The following is a 19569-nucleotide window of genomic DNA, read 5'->3' as shown; positions in this document are numbered from 1 at the left end:
TCAGATTTTTCCACCCAGTGGAAGCTCCAAGAGGCCATATTGGGTTCGTTCACTGCTATATGCCTGTCGTGTAGTAGGCTCTCGATTGATACTTGTTGGATGAATAAGTTCCAAATCCCAGTGAATTCAGATAAATAACTAGAAGATTAGAAAGACAGCCAGCCCATCAAGGGAGTGTTTCATTTTTGCCTTTTAACTGGTGGTGTATTTAGAGAAATTGCAAAAACATTAGCCTGATTTTCTTTTAAAAGGAGATAAGTCCTGCTCCTTGCATAGAATGTAATGCTGGTTGTAAGCAATCTGCGCTGAGTTCGTGCCCTGACCCTAAATAAAACAGCTGTGACACGGCAGCCCTGGCAAGTGGAATTTCTCAAGGATCCCAAGAAAGGGCTGAGTCCCCTCACGGGCCTGATCCCTCTTGGCGTAGTAGTCAGATGAGGATCACTGAGATAGGCAAAGGTAATTTTTCTCCTTTTTAGGAAAGTGGGACTTCTGAGGCCATCCACCCCCTTCCCCAGGCATCACCCATTAAGGAAACACTCCAGGTCTCTCAGCTCTGCACCAAGTTAGATGCGGTCTTGCTGCAGTTGTATCCATCACCCCGGAGTCAGGAGCAATAAACCGGCAACTGTTTGTGCTCCTGATAATTTGGTTAAATGAATAATTACGTGGTACCCCCACCCCCATCCCCTCCAGGAACGCTGCAGCCCTGTGTTGTTCAGGAGCCATAAGTCATGTAGAACACTGATGATCTATCAGGCCGGGCTTGGGCTGCCTTTGCATCTGGTTTGATGAACTAATCAAAAACTGATTAGCACCTTTGTTCAAAGGGGATGCTGATTAATCAATTACTATTGATTGTGAGCTTGGCTTCCCTCAGCAGCAAAGAGACATCTGAAGGAAAAAAAAAAAAAAACAACCAATAAAAATTGAGCAGCTGTCGTAGTGTTTAAATTTATTAAAACAAAATACATTATTTTTTATGAAGCTGTCTTGAAATGGGTCACTGAAGGGGAGCATATTGATTGAGAAAGGATGAACTTCTCAAATTTCTGTAGCCTAGAGACTGAATTCAATTATAATACAAGACAAACAGGTTAACACCCGTCTTAAACAGCCCATCAATAAATTAGAGTAGGTGTTGCCCATTTAATGCTAACCTGTGGTAATGAATAATATTACCATCCATTCCCTGTTCTATCTGGGTAGAAGTTCCATCCGTTCCTTATTAGGGATAGATGCTGGATCCTGCATTTCCTTGGAAATAACGAGATGGTCTGTCTTCTGCCCACCTCCCCCATTCACCACTGCTACCTCAGCTAATGACAATCTCATAAGCAACATATGGTGCTCCATCCTTACCCAACAAAGCAAGTTGCCCAGCTGATCCTCCTCTTTAATCTGCATTAAAAAATTATGCTTGTGTGTAGTTCAGTGATTTAATTATTGGCAGACCTGGGGAGCTTATCCAGTCCTACTTTGAACCCTTTCATTTACTTTTTGGGTGTTAACTTTATTGACGATGGACCCAGAAGAGTTTTGAATTGTTTTATCAATTACATCTGCTCTTTCCTGGTGACAGCTGGTGGTTATTGCCACCCATGTGGAATAGAATAGCTTTAAGCATATTTATCCTTCTATTTTATTTTAAAACTTTTAAAAAATATCTGCACTGTCTCCCTCCTTTCAGCAACGGAAGGGCCTCTGGGGACTGTTTAGCAGAGTGCATTGGTAAATATGCAGTGGGCCAGAGAATGGCCCTCCAGCACTATCAGAGCAAACCATCAGTCTTCTGTTTTTGAAACGGAGGCACCAAGAAATTCCAGAGCTGTCATGCTTCCCCCAAAAACATGTTGTCAACTCTTGCCCTACAAATGGGAAAGTGATCTAGAAAAATCCCCCATCTCCCTCACAATCTGTAGAAAAGTATGGGTGGAGGGCAAACTCTAAATGTCTCTGATAATCCATGCCAGGCATGATGGAAGACTCTAGGTGAGCCAACTAGAGTCCCCTGAATGAATTCTGAAGGAAACATGGGCTCACAGTACAGTCTAAATATCTACTGTCTGTAGATAATGGAAGCACACAAAGGCCTTTGGATCCAGACTATCAGTTCTGGGAGGGGCTGTATGACCCTCTGGTCGTTGAGAACGTCCTCAGGGTCAGCTGAACTTGCTTGAAATGTGTGTGGAGAAACTCAATAGACAGAACATTGCGGGGTAGAGGGGAGTCTTCCTTGCCCCCACCGAAAGTGTGGCCCAGATTTGGCAAACAGGCTATTTCAGCTTCTGTGGTAGACTAGCAAAAATAATAAAGAAAACCCAGCTGGGCTGTGTAGACAAATTCAAGGTATGGCTCATAAATCTCAAGGGTAGTAGTATTTAGCTTGTATTTGTACAGTTCTTTTCAGCTCAGAAAACTCTTTCGCAGATGATCTCATTCGCTCTTCTTTGAGCACCACTGCCCTAGCTGCGTGTGCTAGGCTCTGGGCTGGGCCCCAGGCATGCAGCGGCGAACACGATCAACCGGGACCCACTGTGGGGTTCACGCCACAGGCCCCTGCACTCATAGCTGCTTTCTAGTGGGGCCGCCAGGCTCACGGCATGAGAGGATGGTGGCCAGTGGCAACTGCTGTGGAAAAAAATGAAAGCGGGTAGAGTGAACCCGAGTGACTAGGGCTAGGAAGAAGTGGAGGCCAGTTGAGAACAAAAGTTCCCCACGGAAGGCCATCGGGACAGGGAGAGTGAGCCAGCCCTGAGAGGATTTTTCCTGAGCAGTCTCGTTTTGCACGTGAGGAAGTGGGGGCTCCCCAGGTTGAATGATTTCCTCAAGAGGCAGAAGTCAGAATTTGAACATGCGGGTCTTCAGGGCTCTGCAGGAAATAGAGACTTTAGTTTGAGAGTAGTTCTTCCGCTGTGAACTCCACACTTCCTCTGCTCTGGGGTCTTCTCAGGAATCCTTTTCCTCTTGGAACCCCTTGCAGTTTCAGTGTGTGCCTCAGGGGAATGAGGAGGGGAGAGTCAGGCTCTCTGGAGCCCATCAGGGGTAGAACCACATGCTGACTGACCTGGAAAGATCTCTTCCGGCACCAAATCAAGCTCTTTCTCCTTCGGAGAAGACCTTCGCCTCCGATGATTTCGGTGCCATTGTCCCATCGTCCGAAATTATAGGATCAGTTTCCCACTGAGATGGTCCTAGAGGCTGTGGGAAACTTTGGGGTCACAAAGGTTAAAACACGTAGAGTTCCTGATTTTTAAAATTCTGTGGACTACAAGGCAGTAGACTGAGAAAATCATCTCGAGTCCGTGGCAGCTTGGTCACAGCACTCCCAGGATGGGAGTTTGAAGGTCATTGGATTGCTGATCTTCCCATAATCCAACATGCTACTGTTTCCCTCATGGGGAGGAAGGAGGCCATGAAATAGAACTTTTCCTCCAAACTAGAGAGTCGCCAGGCTACAACACAAAATGTGAATTCCAGTTCCACAGGTTGGACACTGCTTTGGGGTGACTTCACCATATTCATTAACCCATCCTCCTCACACCCCCAAATGCCTGAGGTCCCCAGAAGCATCTTTCTCCAGAGAGAGATTCTAGTGGGAAATGTATGTTTGGAAATACTTTACGGCTCTGTCCTCTTTCTCAGCTGTATACTCTTTTAAGGAAAACCCTGGTTCCATCCTCCTGTGCCTTCCTGTTGCTCACAATGGGAAAGGCACACACACTTTGAAGTCCTTATTAGGAGATGAGTGGCGTGGACTCATGAGCGCACCTCCTGGCCTCTGGGGACACTAAATGTTTGGGAGGATCCCATCCTGCTCATTAAGGCATTTCTGCCGTTGGGTAAAATAACTAAATCAAGTTACTTGAGATGGGAGAAAAATCATAAAAAATACTTGTTCTCAGTATTTAGGGGACAATAAATACTTCCAATCCTCATACGCAGATGGTACACCTGAATCATGACCTGGCCCCGGTGGGGCCTTCAGCCTTGACCCCACAGGGCAGCTGGGCCATCAGTCTAACCCTGGGTGCCATTCTACAGAAATGGAAAATGGCCCAGTGACTTCAACTCAGCAAGTGTTTAGGGGCCGTCTCACTGTCTGAGAGCAGAGTGCTGGGTGCACATACAGCCCTTACCCCCAGAGAGCTGATAAGTATTTGCCTGGAGTCCGTAGTATTACAGAACGGGGAGAAAGCCCTCCTTGGGCTTTAATATTGCAAATTTAACTGTGAGAGCCACTTCTTGAGTGCCTATGGTAATGCCAAGCCCTGGCCCAGAGAGGCCCTCTCCCATTCGACACACCTCGTAGAAACGACCCTGTGAAGCATATGGTTGTGCTCCATGGCTCAGAGTGGCTGATCCACCAGCCTGCAATCACAGAGCAGAGCAACGACGGGCCACTTTTACCCCAGATCCGACCACTCTCCATTGGGCCGTGAGGGAGAGGAGGTCCTAACTCTTCTGTGTCTCCCTTTTGGGCCTGTTTCTGGAGGATAATCTATAGGCAGTGACAGCCTACGAGAGCCCGAGGCCTGATCACTGAGTAGTGACGATGTACAGCCCAAAAGCCTGCGTGCGGAACTTCTCATTTGAGTGAATGCATACCGAGCTCTGGGTGGCAGGAGGACGATGCCGACTGCAGTTTTGTTTTTTTTTTTTTTATGAAGATTTTTATTTATTTATTGAGAGAGAGAATGGTAGAGAGAGAGCATGAGAGGGAAGAAGGTCAGAGGGAGAAGCAGACTCGCTGCTGAGCGGGGAGCCCGACGTGGGACTCGATCCCGGGACTCCAGGATCATAACCTGAGCCGAAGGCAGTCGCTTAACCAACTGAGCCACCCAGGCGCCCTGCAGTTTTTCTTTAAGTAAGCCTAACGTAGTTCCTCTGAAATGTTCGTGTAGCTGCAGTTGCATCCCTAGAATCAAATGCAGCTGAAGGGTAGTACTGGCTGTCTGGGATGTTATCTGGGATCTGCATGATTTTCTTGCCTCCTTCCTTCCCCTTTCTAAAGACAGAACAGAAAGGTTATGTTACATAGAGGCTAGTGTGCTCCGATATATATTAACATCTTAATGGGAAAGCTGTGCATGTACTGTATACATTTACTACTCTCTGACAAGAGAGAATTAAATGTCAGAAGGATTTGTAGCGTCTATAATTGAATTGGTGCTGAGAAAAGCAAATCTTAAGGAAGAATAACATATCAGGATTAGCAAATAATGTGGCATTTTGTCAGTGCATGTCATTCAGCGTGTTCCCCTTCGGTAATAAAGTTGTGCTCTTTAAAATGCACACTTATTTGTGTTACCACAAAGGGAGCTCCAGGAGGGGATGGGAATGAGTAGCTACATTTCTCAGATGGCGCCAAGTTTTTTTTTGTTTCGTTTCGTTTCGTTTCGTTTCGTCTTTGAGGTCAGATCTTGGTTTTGCCTCAGATTTAGAAAACCTGCCAGCAGGCTTGTCCTTTCTTCTCGAAAGAAGTAGCAAATAACATCACAGTCACTAAGCACCCTCTAAGACAGACTAATTCCTCCGGTCCTAGGAAGCTGGAGGTAGCATTTCCGTTAGAAACACGGATTCTGAGAGTTTTTAATTAAACTGACTTGTCCAGCAAGCCCTCAGCCCAGGAAAAAGGCTCCAACCAAACCAAGTGACAGAACTGTTGCAAAAAGTCAAGAATCTCAACTTTTTTCCAGTTGTTCGTTGGGTATGGAAATGGCAGAAGGGTTGAACGTAGGAATTGCCCAAGACAGAGAAGCAGACCAGTATCATTAGAATCTCTGCCATGTTTTAAATGCTAATTTCTAAGGTGAGACCTGAGGTAGTCTGTAACCTCTGGGAAGAATAAACAGGTGGATTTTAGAGGAGTATCCAGCTCTCCCCAAGGAGATAGATAGCCTGAGCCAGGGATGTTTGGCAATGGGAAGGTAAGCCAACCACGCAGTGGTTGTCATGACCTCTGCTATATGTTTTCACTGTGTATTGTGTTTTGATCGGGTCATACTTCAGCTCCTCAGAGGTCGGAAACTTGGTGTCCTTTTGGCAAAAAGCCCAGCCCAGGCTGCGTGGTGGGCAGGCCACGGTTGCCGCGAGCATTCTGCTCGGTGACGTCCTCTGCCAGAGTCCCTATTTCCCAGGAGCTTGTCCGGGATACACTGGCCATTCCCCAGCTAGCCATGAAGCCCTGCCTTTGGCAGCCGAGCCTTCTGGGCTTATCACAGATCCATGATGAAGGCATTCATATGACAGTTTCTGTGAGACGTCCCATGCCAGGTGTCGAAGTAGTAGCCAGAGGGACTGCGCTGTGTTGGAGAGCCCTGTTTTAGCACCTGTGGCGTGCCTGCCGGAGCTCCGCATGAAGGACGGTTCTGGCAAGTCGTTTGAGGGGGGAAAGCAAGTGGAGAGAAAGGAGTCCCCTGGAGGTGGGGGAAAGGAGACTGAAAGTTGCTCTAGCAATCACTTTTCTTGGCAGGCCCTCGGGAACCACTGCTTTTAGAACTTCCTCCTTTATGTTGCCCGTGAGGAATGGAGGGGGCCGGGTCACCTGGCCCAAGGGAAAGAGAACCAAGCAGTTGGGGGCATCCCTCTTGGGAGTCCCTTTGAAATGTTTTTGTCCTTGCGGTTTCTAAGATGCTAATTCGAGCCCAGGGTGGTTGAAGCTCTGACCCAAGCCATAGTCGCCAACTTAACATTCTGCAAGCAGCTTGTAAACGCTCACCTGGAGCCAGGTTGTTCCAGCTTTTTGCCAAAAGAAAAGCCAACTCACGAATACTAAGCAGCTCCTGATTGATCTGCCCTTAAAGAGACTCATGTCACACTTAGAGCCATGGACAGGGCTGCAAGAGGGGACAGTCCCGGCAGGACTGTGCCACAACCGTGAGCCCGCACAGCCTCTTCCCAGCACTGAGAGAGAGCCCCTGAAGCCCGGAACGATGGCACGACGAGGCCTAAGGTCCTCGACGTCCCACATGAAGCGACTGGGGTGACATTCGTCACTCCACGCAGACATGCTTGGTTCAAGGCTGGGTTAACCTTGATGCCAGCAGAATACACCAAACAGAAACATGGCATTTCCTCTACAGGATGACGGGGCCCCGCTTAGTCCCAGAAGTAGGAGCACTCTCAGGAACACCTGTTACTCATTTCTTAAAAGAGCAAGAAAACATGACCTTCTGGGCCCAAGAGCCGCTCACTCACCTGAGGACCAGGCATGTGTGTAAGTGCTTTCCACGCCCACGTGTCCTTTCAGTGTAGAAGCTGGAGGCCGCTTGTAGAGTCTGGCTCTTTGCTTTCCTTCTCTGCCTGATTCAGAAAAGGAGCCAAAATTCCGGAGAGGATACCCCCCAGGAAAGGTGGTGGAACCTCAGAGTGACAAGGTCTGCACCCCAAGAGGAGCAGGGTCTTTGGATGATGGTGAAAGGTACTTTCTCAAGCACTGGCGGGAGCTCTCCCTCAGTGAGCTCGGAACAGGAAAGGCCGGGCTGCTGCTGGACTTGTCAGAGCCATGCTCCTCCTGGTGGCCCATACTTCCTGCAGCCTCCAGCCATGTGCCCGCTGCCTCATGGTATAACGTCTGGTGCTTCTGCTTCTCGCCCTGAGCGAGGCACCAGCCCACAGGTGCAGGCCCTTCTGCCCCCGTAGTCGGTGACCTGCTTCCACCCTGTTCCCCCACCACCTGGGGCCGATCGGGAGCGCTCTGAAAACTCTCCCGCCCACTCCACACATGGAAACAAAAGCGGGGAGTGAGCTGAGGCAGGAAAGGGTGCTGCTCTTCACAGAGGACGGTGAACCCCGGGGTGGGGTGGAAAGAGGTGGTGAGGGGCTCACAAACTGCAGTGTTCCCTGTAAATTAAGCATCAGTTACCTTCTGTGTCCGTCTGTGGTAATTGAAGGCAGGAAAAATGTCTTCGTGATTCACTGGTGGTAGGAAACTTTCTTACCAAGTGAGTATCACGAGATAGCGGGAGAGAGTAACCTTATAAATAAGTATCTGTAAAATATGTATGTCCTTGAGGGCGGGGAAGATCCCTAGAACCCAGGTAGTGAATGTGGCCAAAGTGCAGGGGCGACGAGGCAGCACTGAGCACACTGAGCCCGAAGTTCATGGGGAGCAAGGACCCAACGAAGGCCTAAGGAAGTTAATCCCACAGATACGTAGCCCGTGAGGTGGTGGTGTGGATCACAGAGCTTCTCTGTCTCTCTGGCTTTCTCCAGCTTCTAGAATATTCCTGTGCCTAGGCATGGAGGAGGCAGTCTTTGAACAGTGGCCATGAGAGTGCCTTCCCCAAATGGGTTATTTCAGTCTGTGCCTGGACCCGGGAGGGCCTCTCGGAGTTTCTCTCTGCTCTCAGTCTGCCCGGGCCAGGGCCTCTTTTCAGCTCTTACCCTTCACTTTCCCCTCTCCTCCATGGCTAGTATCGCTGTTTTCCCCACCCAAGTCTAAGACCCAGGGAGTTCGTTGAAAGACTCCCTATTTTTTCAATAGGTCTGAAGCTCAGGGCAATTGGAGATTAGTTTTCATTCCCACAAGATTCCCCCATTTTGACAGCTCCCTAAGGAAAACACAACTTCCTGGCTTTCCTGTTACTCTCTGTCTTCCCATCGAGTCTGACTTTGTGCAGTTGGGCGAGAGTCTCCGGGATGTGAAGAGCTCTCCTCGGGCAGATACCCTGTTGTCGGGCGGGGCGGGGGGGGCAGAGGGGAGCACTCCCCTCCCACAAGCTCCGTTGTCTCTAAAAGAAAAGAAGAAGTTTCCATGGCAGAGTTCTGCCTCGTTGAGATGACTTTCAAGACACAGAGGCTGTTGCGTCCGCAGTAGGCAACGCTTTTGGCCAAGGAGGGCGATTCGTCTCCACCACGTTTCAAGTCGAGCCTATTAGACAGGTTGCTGGAGGGGCTCGCACATCACAGAGCGGGCTAATTGGCTGCAGTGCACTCTGCCTCCAACCCATCTCCCTTCTCCAATTAAACTCCCATCATCCTGTTGTCCTGGGCGACCTGCTGCTACCTCCAATTTGGCATTTCTGTTTGGTTTGGGATTTTGGGGGTTTTTTTGTAGTCCTCTGAAAGGTAACTTAATGAAACACTTTAAATACTTCATTTTTTAATTTAAACTCTTTTAATTAAAGCACTTTTCATGGAACCCTCAGTCACGAGTTCTTTCCCCACATCCTTCAGTACTTAATCTCGGAGCAGAATTGGAAATATCGATAGAAAGTGTAAATCATGCCCTCCTGCTGAAAGCGTTGTATCAGGTTTCGGCTCAAAAGAGCACCATTACCTTTAGCTGTCACGGATCTGTACACTTGATCGATAAACTTCAAATATTATTAGAGGTGGAGGCTTCAGAGATTTGCTCTGTTCTTTGGAGAGAGACAGAGATAAATCTTTCTTAAAAATTGACTTGAATGTGCGCTCTCCGTCTTCCTGGTGAAACGCATCTCAGGCGTCCAGCAACTGCAAGGGGGACAGATTTATAGGGCCATGTGCTTCTTGTACTGAAAGATTTAAATGGTAAATCCTTCACATATGACTTCACAAATCATGTAAAGTTAAAAGATGTTTACCGTTTCTGTTGCTGCTGTGCTTAAATTGTAAGGTACAGCTAGTAAATCATTTTAATGGAGGTGTCGTACTTGACTCAATAAAAAAGAAGACAATGGTTTGACTTCCACTCCAAAATGTTAATGTATTAATCAACGGGAGAATAATTGTTTTTTACTACATTATCAATCTCGGGTGCCATTAGGACTTCAGCAAGGGGTGATGTAGCCACATTCCTAAATTAAAATTGTTTACACTGCCATGCATCCATTCTGCATCACCATAGCTCATTCTGGGTCCATTTTGGAGCGGTTCCCCAGCCAAACGTGTCGTTCCTCAGCTGGAAGAAGACATCCTGAGGGAGTGATGCTGATAAGGGAAAATTAATTATGCCTCGTGAAGTGTTAAATAAATAAAAGAAAGCCCATCTGTGGCAATGGACAATTATTCCTTGCTGCCTTTTTTTGAACTAGGTTTTGAGGTTTTAGATGGAGGCTTACTTACTCCCTTGTACCTCCTAAATGTAGCGAGCATGTCACCTGTCTTTAGTCTTATAAGCCTTGTTTTATCTCGAGGCAGCTGTGGCTTATGAGCTCCTTTTCCTGTGCACGTGCCTAGCGGGGGTGAAGTCGCTGGGCAGCTAGTGAAAGCTCCGGTCGCCTCCCCTCCAGTGCCCGAAGGTGCCATCCCGAGCGCCCTTAAGTAGCTGGGTTGGCCTCCTCGTTAGGATCTGCAGCTGGACACAGACGGAGTGAGCGCTGAGACCAGGCCGGGACCAGACAGACTGTTTCTTCTCTCCCTGGTCCCTGAGCGTGCTCCCCATGCGTTAGCGCTCCTCGTCTGCCTGTCATGAAATTGCCTTGTGGGGAGGACAGATCGGTCCGGCCCTGGCCCGGTCAGTCTGTTCCCTCGCTGTAAGCTGATCCATCTGGCTGATCTCTCTGGCTCCTCCATTATAAAGGAAGGTGACCTCTGACCTGAAGGCAGTGTGGCCAGGGCTGCTGGTGTCTTGTAACGAGCTCTACAGCCCTGTTCCTTTTCTGATTCCGACAGATTCTCGAGCCGGCGAGGAGGGCGCCATCCGAGCGGTGGACCACGCCGTGATCGGCGGTGTTGTGGCCGTGGTCGTGTTCGCCATGCTGTGCTTGCTCATCATTCTGGGGCGCTATTTTGCCAGACATAAAGGTAAGCAAGATGCTCTGGCCGGCAGGAGGCCTCCCGTCACCACCCCCCTGCATCTGGGGACTTGACGGAGGTTTCCCCTGATAGGCAGTTGGGATTATGTGGCCACATAACCTATCAATGTTTCCCGAAACTGGGAGAGGGAAAAAAAACAGAAATCTCAGCAGCTGCTGATGAGGACTCTGAGGGTTGATGAGGAGTGCTTCTTGATTTGGATTTTTCTCTAAAAGCTTTCTAGATGTGTGATTCTGCAATCCATAATTGGGGATAGAGCAAAAATTGTAAAAACAGGGACCGGGCTGTGAGAGGTGGGGCATGAACCCCAAAGCGATCAACGTGGAAAGAACATGCCCATACCCTGCTGCTTTCTGGGAAGCAGGTGGACAGGCAGTGCTGCCTGGCCCCAAGCTCCAGGGAAGCTGGTCACAGTGGCTAGAATACTTTCTTGGTTTAATGTGCTTTAAAAGCCACATAAATATGTATTTTTTAAAAATTATCAGTGCAATTGATTTAAATTGCCATTAATCATCACACTTATCAGCTGTGCAGCCTGGATGGGCAATCATCTTTTCCAGCCCTCCTCCTCTGTACCCCATGCTGCTCCGTTCCTCTTCCCCCCATCGTGGTAATTTATTCTTCCTTTCTTTGTCGGCCCTTGTCTCTCTGCTGTTCTTCTCAAGCTCTGTGCTGTGAGCTTGTGGGGTTTTCCTATAGCATTAACCGCAGGCGCTTGCCTACCACTGGAGCGGAGGATCTGGGTTTGGGGAGGGTCCCTGAGCACAGCAATGGAGGTCCAAGGTACTTGAAACCACCTCTAGGACCCACAGTGCCCGTCTCCCACATAAACCATTTGGGGACCCTCTGCCTGTGCCCAGGGGGCAGCCCATTGGGCCGAGAACGCCCAGCCTCTTGGTGCCGAGCTTGATAGAGCCAGGAAGTTGCCGCCAGAGAGCAGGGCCGAGTCTGCTCAGCAGCTGTGGAGAACGAGGGGCCAGAGGAAAGAAGGGGATAGGAGGGGGACATCTGACCGCCTGCCTGCTCAGATTTGTCACATATGAAAACCTGAAAATACAACCAATGTATCAGCCTTTTTTTTTTCCTTAAGAATCTTCGAGAATACAGTATATAACGGGAGGAGGGCTGTTCGGTTATGGTAGGCAGTGTAAGCGCTACCTAGATGTCCTACTGAGGGGCAGTCCTTGTCTCTCCCCATAAACTCTCCCGTAAATGGTTGGCACCTGCCCATGGGAGTGTCTCCAGCTTCGGAGCGTTCTGTGTGTCGTCATTCTCAAGTGGCTGTGCCAATTAGCGAATGCATGAATCCGGGTCCGGGCTAGAGTCACACCTTGAGCGAGAACCGCTTGTCCCTTAAGACAGACCCCAGGCCTTGATCACAACCGCTACGCTATCAAGCTGTTTCTCGATCGGGGACCCCACGCTGAAGCAGGAGGCAGAAGACGGTCAGACCTGCCCGTGCGAGCCCCCGCTGATGCACAGGCGGCCATGACTCCTGAAGACAGGAGGCGGTGGGGGGTGGGGGGGGTCAAATAAACGAGTTGAGGCGACAGTAGAACATCATCAGGGCCCTAATTCATTAATTGGCTAATTGCTCTTCCTTGCTTTGGTCTTTAACCATGTGCGCGCACATCTCTGGTCATTGGTCCTGGCGTTTACTGTTCACACGTCAGTCAACAGCTCTCCAGCTTTCTGCATTTTTAGCTCCCACTCACGTCTTCTTCTGCCGACACCCTCTGGTCATAATCACTGCTCTAATGTCTCATTTGCTGAATTATATCGCAGCGGTTCAGTTGGAGTGGTGCCTTTGGAAGCCCCGGATCCCCATTTGTCTCCCCCACCTCGCTCTCTCCTTCCAATTGTTTTTTTCCCCTCTGCTGCCTGCACACCACTTCGGCTGATGATGGCCATAAAGCACGTTGCCATCTCTGTACCACTTTGCACAGAGGCCATCAGACAGTCACGGTGCTTTACCCCTTCATCTTTCAGGTACATACTTCACTCATGAAGCCAAAGGAGCCGATGACGCAGCAGACGCAGATACAGCCATAATCAATGCGGAAGGAGGCCAGAACAACTCCGAAGAAAAGAAAGAGTACTTCATCTAGATCAGCCTTTTTGTTTCACTGAGGTGTCCAGCTGGCCCCATTTAGGTGATAAAGAGACAGAGATGTTGGAACTTGCGAGAAATTCGTGTGTTTTTTTATGAATGGGTGGAAAGGTGTGAGACTGGGAAGGCTTGGGATTTGCTGTGTAAAAAAAGGAAAAATGTTCTTTGAAAGTACATTCTGCTGTTTGACACCTCTTTCTTTTGTTTGTTGGTTGGTTGGCTTTTTGTTTTTTTAAGTTTTACTTCTTCCTACCAAGTCAAACTTGGGTGCTCGGATTTAGTTTGAGTAGATTGCAGAAAATTCTGTGCCTTGTTTTTTGTTTGTTCATTGCGTTCCCTTTTTTTTTTCTTTCCGGTTTTTGTGGGTTTTTTTTTTTCTTTCTCTTTTTCCTTTGTGTGCATTTATTTTTCCCAAAAAATTTTTGGATTTTTTTTTTTTTTTTCCAAAATCTCCCATTTTGGAATTTGCCTGCTGGGATTCCTTAGAATCTTTTTTCCCCTGATTCTGTTGTTGTTTTTGCTTTTTGTTGTTGTTGTTTATTTTTGAAATAACTGCTTTCTGTTCAAAATTCAGTTTCATAAAAGGAGAACCAGCACAGTTTAGATTTCATAGTTCAGAATTTAGTGTGTCCATAATGCATTCTTCTCTGTTGTCGTAAAGATTTGGGTGAACAAACAATGAGGACTCTTTGCTGCTACCCATGTTTCAAATACTTAGAGCAGTGAAGACTAGAAACTTAGACTGTGATTCAGAAAATGTTCTGTTTGCTGTGGAACTACATTACTGTACAGGGTTATCTGCAAGTGAGGTGTGTCATAATGAGATTGAATCTGTCTTTTAATTCTGTATCTGTAGATGGCTCAGCATAGATACCCCACACTGTCCAGAAAGGTTTGGGGCGGAAAGGGCTCCTCCTTTTTCAATGCCCTAAACAGACCTGACAGGTGAGGTCTGTTCCTTTTATATAAGTGGACAAATTTGAGTTGCCACAGGAGGGGAAGTAGAGAGGGGGGGAAAAGCTAGTTCTGCTCTGGTTATTTCTGTTCCAAATGATTCCATCCGCCTTTCCCAATCGGCCATACTTCTCACTAATTTGTAGGAAAAAGCAAGTCCGCGTGGCGTGTGAATGACTGGATGGGACAGGGTTGGGTTTTTTGTTTTGTTTTTTTTTTTCCTTTGTGCTTAGTTAAGAAGGCAGTAGGATGTGGCCTGCATGTACTGTATATTACAGATATTTGTCATGCTGGGATTTCCAACTCGAATCCGTGTGAAACGTTCATTCCTTCAGATTTGGCTTGACAAAGGCAGGAGGTACAGAAGGAGGGCCGGTATTGTTCTCACACTGGTCTGCTGTCGATCTCAGTTCTCGAAAGGTCAGAGCAGAGGTGGAAAAACAGCATGTAGGGATTTTCAGTTACTTAATCAAAACTCAAATGTGAGTGTTTTTATCTTTTTACCTTCCATACACTAGCCTTGGCCTCTTTCCTCAGCCTTAAGAACCATCTGCCAAAAAATTACTGATCCTCGCATGATGGCAGCCATAGTGCTTAGCTACTAAAATAAGTTACCTTGAACATATCTTAGATGGGGAGCCTTGGGAAAAGGTAGAGGAGTCAAGTTACCATTTACATTTTTTTAAACAATGTGGGGATTTTCACTGAAACGTCTAGGAAATCTAGAAGTAGTCCCAAAGGACAAAAACTAAAAACTCTTACCATATGTTTTGGTAAGGCTCCAGACTCCAGGATACAGTCCCTATGGAAAGATGGCATCAAAAAAGAGATCTATATATATATAAATATATATTATATAACATTTTCAGTGAGTAATTTTGGATTTTGCAAGGTGCATTTTTACTATTGTTACATTATGTGGAAAACTTCCACTGATTTATTTAAGGGGAAAAAAAGTATCAACTCTTTGTTATTTGAAAGTGTGTTTATTTTTCTTGTCTTTGTTTTAACCTTTGATAGAACCATTGCAATATGGGGGCCTTTTGGGAATGGACTGATATGTAAAAGAAAATCCATATTGAGCAGCATTTTGTTTTCCCCCCTCCTATCCCTAGGCACTTAACCAACACAAAAAGCCACAACGAACATCCCTTTTTCAATGAATTTTATAATGTGCAGCTCTATTCCGAGCCCTTAGCACCCATTCTGACCATAGTATAACCGCATCAAAGGGTGAGAACCATTTAGCATGTCGTTGAAAGGTCTTTTCAGTTGTTCTTTTTAGGGGGAAAAAAAAAGCCTACCATTGCTCACAAAATTGGCATCTCATTTTTGGGACCTCCCATCTTTGTTTTGAAAAGTGTACAGTAGTGCAGTGTTCCCTGATGTAACTTTATGGCTTACAATGTTGACATGTCTCAGGTTCATGTGTTTCGATTGGTGTTTTCCGTCTCAGGTAGATTGCAAAGTGTAGGCCCCACACATTGGAAAAGAAAAAATAAATAAATAAAGCAAAAACAGGAAATTATGGGTTTTAGTTGTATATTGGTTTATGTATTTTTTCTTAAGTATACAGTGCACTGTTTGAAATGTATTGTTGAGTATTACTTTGTACAGGTTGATCACTTTTTTTAGAGTGAAGAAAGAACAAACTTGTTTTTTGTGTTTTTTAAAGGAATATAAAATAATGAAGGATGTATAATTGATGCCAAATAAGCTTGTTCTTTAGTCACACCGACGTCTTATTTTTCCCTTTAGGCCAGTTCTGTTTTGAAGGTGTACATGAACAATGTTATGGTGTAAGAAATTCCATATCCATATGTTCCCATTCGCATTTTGTATTGGTTCATGTATACCATTTTTACAAAAAAAAAAGAAAAAAAAAAGAAGTACTATAAAATATCTGTCTTCTTAATAAAAAAAAATTAATGTTACCAAGTGATCCTTTACTCTTTATGGACTTCTTAACGGACGCCGGGGCACGAGAGAAGAGATGGGGGCCCCTGGTCCAGCTTCCTCCCCAGGGTCGGGCGCGGCACCCCCCGCCCCCCAGCGCGGGCAGCAGGTGCCCAGAGAGGCTGCCGGCTGGGTCTTCGAACTGCTTTCTCTCTCCTCCGCTCACCCTCCCTGCCCTTGCTCTCTTCTCCCCCCTCGGTGGACAGGTGGGCCAGGTGCTCTGGCCGAGAGGACTCAGCGATTTGTGCCGGTGCACGTGATGCCGTGGCGGGCCAGCCAGGATGGCCCCTCCCACCGATTCGCCACCCGTCCTCCCTCCCCACCACCCCCTTCACCCACCACCCCCACCAACTTCCCTGTGTTGGCTGCGCCACCTGTCTCTTCCTTTGGGATTTCGTGTCGTAACAGTTCATTCTGCCTTCTTCATTTCAAGCGCTCTCTCCTTCTTAACCAAAGGACGGTGGGATCTGCGGAGGACTGGCTGGGCCACCTGCGGGAGATGGTTCTCACTCACTGTTTAGGCTGCGGCGACTTCAGGGCAGGTGCACAGCAGGATCGGGCGTGTTGTTGCGCCGCCCACCCCCCCCCCCCCCCCCCCCCCCCGCTGCTTGCCTTGCAGGCCCAAGTGAGCAATGACTACACTTCATGGTGACTGATCTCACAAATGCGAGGAGAATATGTGAGCAGCCCCAAACTGCCCTTTTCCCACCATTCGCCCAGCTTGGGGGGAGCTTCCTTTTCTCTCTCTTGGGCAGGTAGTGGGGAGAGCTCAGCAGTGGAAGGAAAGGTAAGCTCCAGAAAAACCAAAGGCTGGTGTATTTCACGTCAGCCTCCTCCCATCCTGGCCTGGTCTCTTGCCTGTCTCTGTACAAATCGGCCAATCAGATACGCAGTCCCCCGGCATCTGCTGTGTGCTGTGTTGTGATAAACACCGAGAGGTGTGAGATAGTCGCTGGAGACGAATCAGAGCATCAGTTCCCACCCATGGGAAAACATGAAATGGGCCTCAGACATGGGGGCCGAGCTGAAGATGGTTAAGGAGCCCCCAGAGCCCTGGGGGAATTTCTTGGAGAAGGGAAATGGGCTGGAGAGTCAAGGCAGCTTCCCTGCCCTGCCCCCCCCCCCCCCCGCCCCCCCCCCCCCCGCCCCGCCCCGGGCCTGAAAGCATGGATTAGCATTGAGGGAATGGAAGTCCAGGGCACCGAGGGCAGGAAGCCCAGACCGCCGGGGGGGCGGGGGGGGGGGGGGGGGGACTAAAGCAAGCCAGATGAGACATGGAAGGTGGGATCAGTCTTGTGGTTGTCCTCAAATCCCAGCCACACAAGTCACGATTCCAAGGGCTGGTCCGGGCCTCTGCAGGGGGCACAGAGCCATGGGGAGCACTAATTCTTCATAGCTTTTTAAAGAGGGTGATAGAGGGCAGAGATAAGGAGGATGGGCTCCAGTCCCTGCTCCACCACCCACTAGCTGTGAAACCTCAGGCAAGGGACCCACCCTACCTGGCCTTGGGCTCCTGCTCTGGAAGGTAAGGCTCACCGTAAGTGTTGTTAAGAGAAATGCAGGAGAGAAGCAGGAAGTGCTTAGCAAATAAGGTGCCAGACACAAAATCAGCCATACAGGATGGAGAGAGATGGGGTGAAAGGATAGAAGGTTCCCCACGGCTACCAAGAGGTGGGTACCACTCAAGCAGAGGGAGCTCCTGGGGCCCCTCTGCATGTGGGCACCCCATGCCCTCGTGAAGCTTGCCTTGGAAGGTGTAAACGACCCCTGTCCCCTGGTCTGTAGCATGACGCTCCAGATTCCGCCGTGACCTACAGTGAAGGGACCCAAGATCACTGAACTGGGGCAGACGTGGGGTGAGGACTTGCCGCACACTGGCCATTAGAGTTCCGCAGGGTATGCAAATGAGGAGGCGCCAGGAGCAGCCCACGTGAGCCGAGCTTGATAAGTTGCCCCGTCCTTCATTTGGCATGGGAGTGAAAATGGTCCTCGTGTCCTCCGGAGGGTTGTCACAAATGTTTTGGCCTGCTTGCGTTCTCCAAATGCATCGACTGGAACCCCGAGGTGATATGTGGGTGTTAATTGGTGCAATCTTTCACTGTCCTCTGTCTACTGGAAATGTAATTCTTGTTCTGCCATGGACTTACTCCATGGAGAAATGTTCCTTTGAGTCTGTCATCCAGAGCCTTAAAGCAACCAGGCAGGTACCCTGCCACAGGTAGGAGGACCCTGCATGAGTGAAAGCATTTTGTTTCATTATAAATTTGCCTCAGACCTTTTCTGTCAGGGTACCAAGCACGCGGCCCTTAGTCGTAAAGAACTGGCAGCCCAGTGCCTTCGGAGGGAGGGAAATGTCTGTCCACAGCCGCACATGTCTACTTTGGAAAGAATTCCAAAGTGAAGCAGTTGGGTGTCCTAACCTACTGTCCAGGGGAAGGAAGAGAGGACTCTTGGCTGTCATCCAAAGACCTCGTGGGCCAATGGTCACAGAGTGCTGAGCACATAGTAGGCATTCAGCAAGGAGTCGGGCACTCCAGGGAGCACCTGGCTGCTGAGTTGCACTTTTGACTTAGTGTGAAGGTCACCAATTCTGTGTCTGAAACCTTGACATTTGCAAGTGCGTCCCCAGCATAGGCAGCTTTCCCACTGGTCTCGAGGACCTGAGTGTGGAGCTAACAGTCCCATCAGCCTCATGGACCTGCTGGGAGAGAGTATCTGTTCTCTCCCACAGGGAAGGATGGATTTAGGAATGGCTAAGCAGAGCCTCACTCTTGCTACCATATATTGTGAGGGGCCTTCAGAATGAGGTATGGCATGCTAGAAAAATTCAAACCGGCTTCCCTGCTTTATTTGTGCTCGTTTCAAAATTGTCCAATGTGCTCTGATATGAGCACGGTATTTCATGCCCCCAAGCTCCCCTGCCCCCATCATTACCCATGCCAGAAAGAGGGCGTGAGGCACAAGGATAATGTGAGCACCCCAAAACTGAGACCTGAAAGCAGGAATCTTTTTGCAAATCTTCGCCACCTCCCTTTCCCGGCTCTCTCGGTACGCAGGAAATTGGTTTAGGTCATTTTTCATTCTAAAGTCTACTGCCCCTGCTGGTCAGTGCTGGGAATTGCATCTCGGGCCTTGCGTGTTCAACGCCGGAATGCATCCCAACAAGGAACCTGACTTAACGTCTACTGCTTTCTCTCTCTCTCACACGCACACCCACAGTCCGTCCCATTCCTCTGAGGTGTTGAGCTGTGGGGGCGGCGATTCTGGGAAAAGAGAGGAATCCTAGAGAGGGTCGAATCCCCGCTCGCTCTGGGCCTGGGACTTCAGCTGCCCTCCAAACGTGCACTGGCTCACAGTCATATTTCAGACACGTGATCGCCTTAAATCTTGCTTAAGTGCTATCTTCTCAGGTTAATTAATCACCAGGCTTAAACTTGCTGTTACCAGCAGGAAGTCCATCCTGAAGTCAGCAATGTTACGATTGCATCTTCTAATACTGTTTATCCTGCATTAGTGTTTACTTAGGGGGAAAATTGATCGGTAATTGATATTTCAGTCTTCCAGAGCTGGTGTTGGAAGAGCCTAATGCAAGCCTTTAATAGCAAGCAAATATTTAAATCCCTTAATGGTCGCTGAATATTGAAATGTGTGACTTTATTACTCTTTTTGGTTTGTTTTCTCTGTAGTTGTGTATTTCATCGGATGCTGTCAGGCTCCAGTCTAGCTAATCCACAAAAGCTGTCTGCCCAGACACAGCAGACCTGATTAGAAAGTATTGCTATGGAAGGAAGTCTTCTGCACTAATG

General features: G+C 48.3%; 1 protein-coding gene across 7 annotated transcripts in view; it reads left to right on the top strand.

Moving 5' to 3' along the window:
- CADM1 (cell adhesion molecule 1) overlaps positions 1–15741 on the top strand; it is a 321496-nt gene extending 305755 nt beyond the window's left edge. For all 7 annotated transcript variants that reach the window (XM_025893591.2, XM_025893590.2, XM_073903781.1 and 4 more), the window contains 2 exons: positions 10600–10731; positions 12733–15741. In XM_025893591.2, coding sequence (XP_025749376.1) covers positions 10600–10731; positions 12733–12851 — 251 coding nt within the window. In that variant the 3' untranslated portion in view covers positions 12852–15741. The remainder of the gene's footprint in view (positions 1–10599; positions 10732–12732) is intronic.
- The last annotated feature ends 3828 nt before the right edge of the window (positions 15742–19569 follow it).

This window comes from Callorhinus ursinus, unplaced genomic scaffold (genome assembly GCF_003265705.2).
Source record: "Callorhinus ursinus isolate GAN/ISIS: 27379988/994484 unplaced genomic scaffold, GSC_fseal_2.0 scaffold19, whole genome shotgun sequence".
Classification (NCBI taxonomy): Eukaryota; Metazoa; Chordata; class Mammalia; order Carnivora; family Otariidae; genus Callorhinus; species Callorhinus ursinus.
Note: the sequence above shows the minus strand (reverse complement) of the source record. Positions and strands in the feature narration are given on the sequence as shown.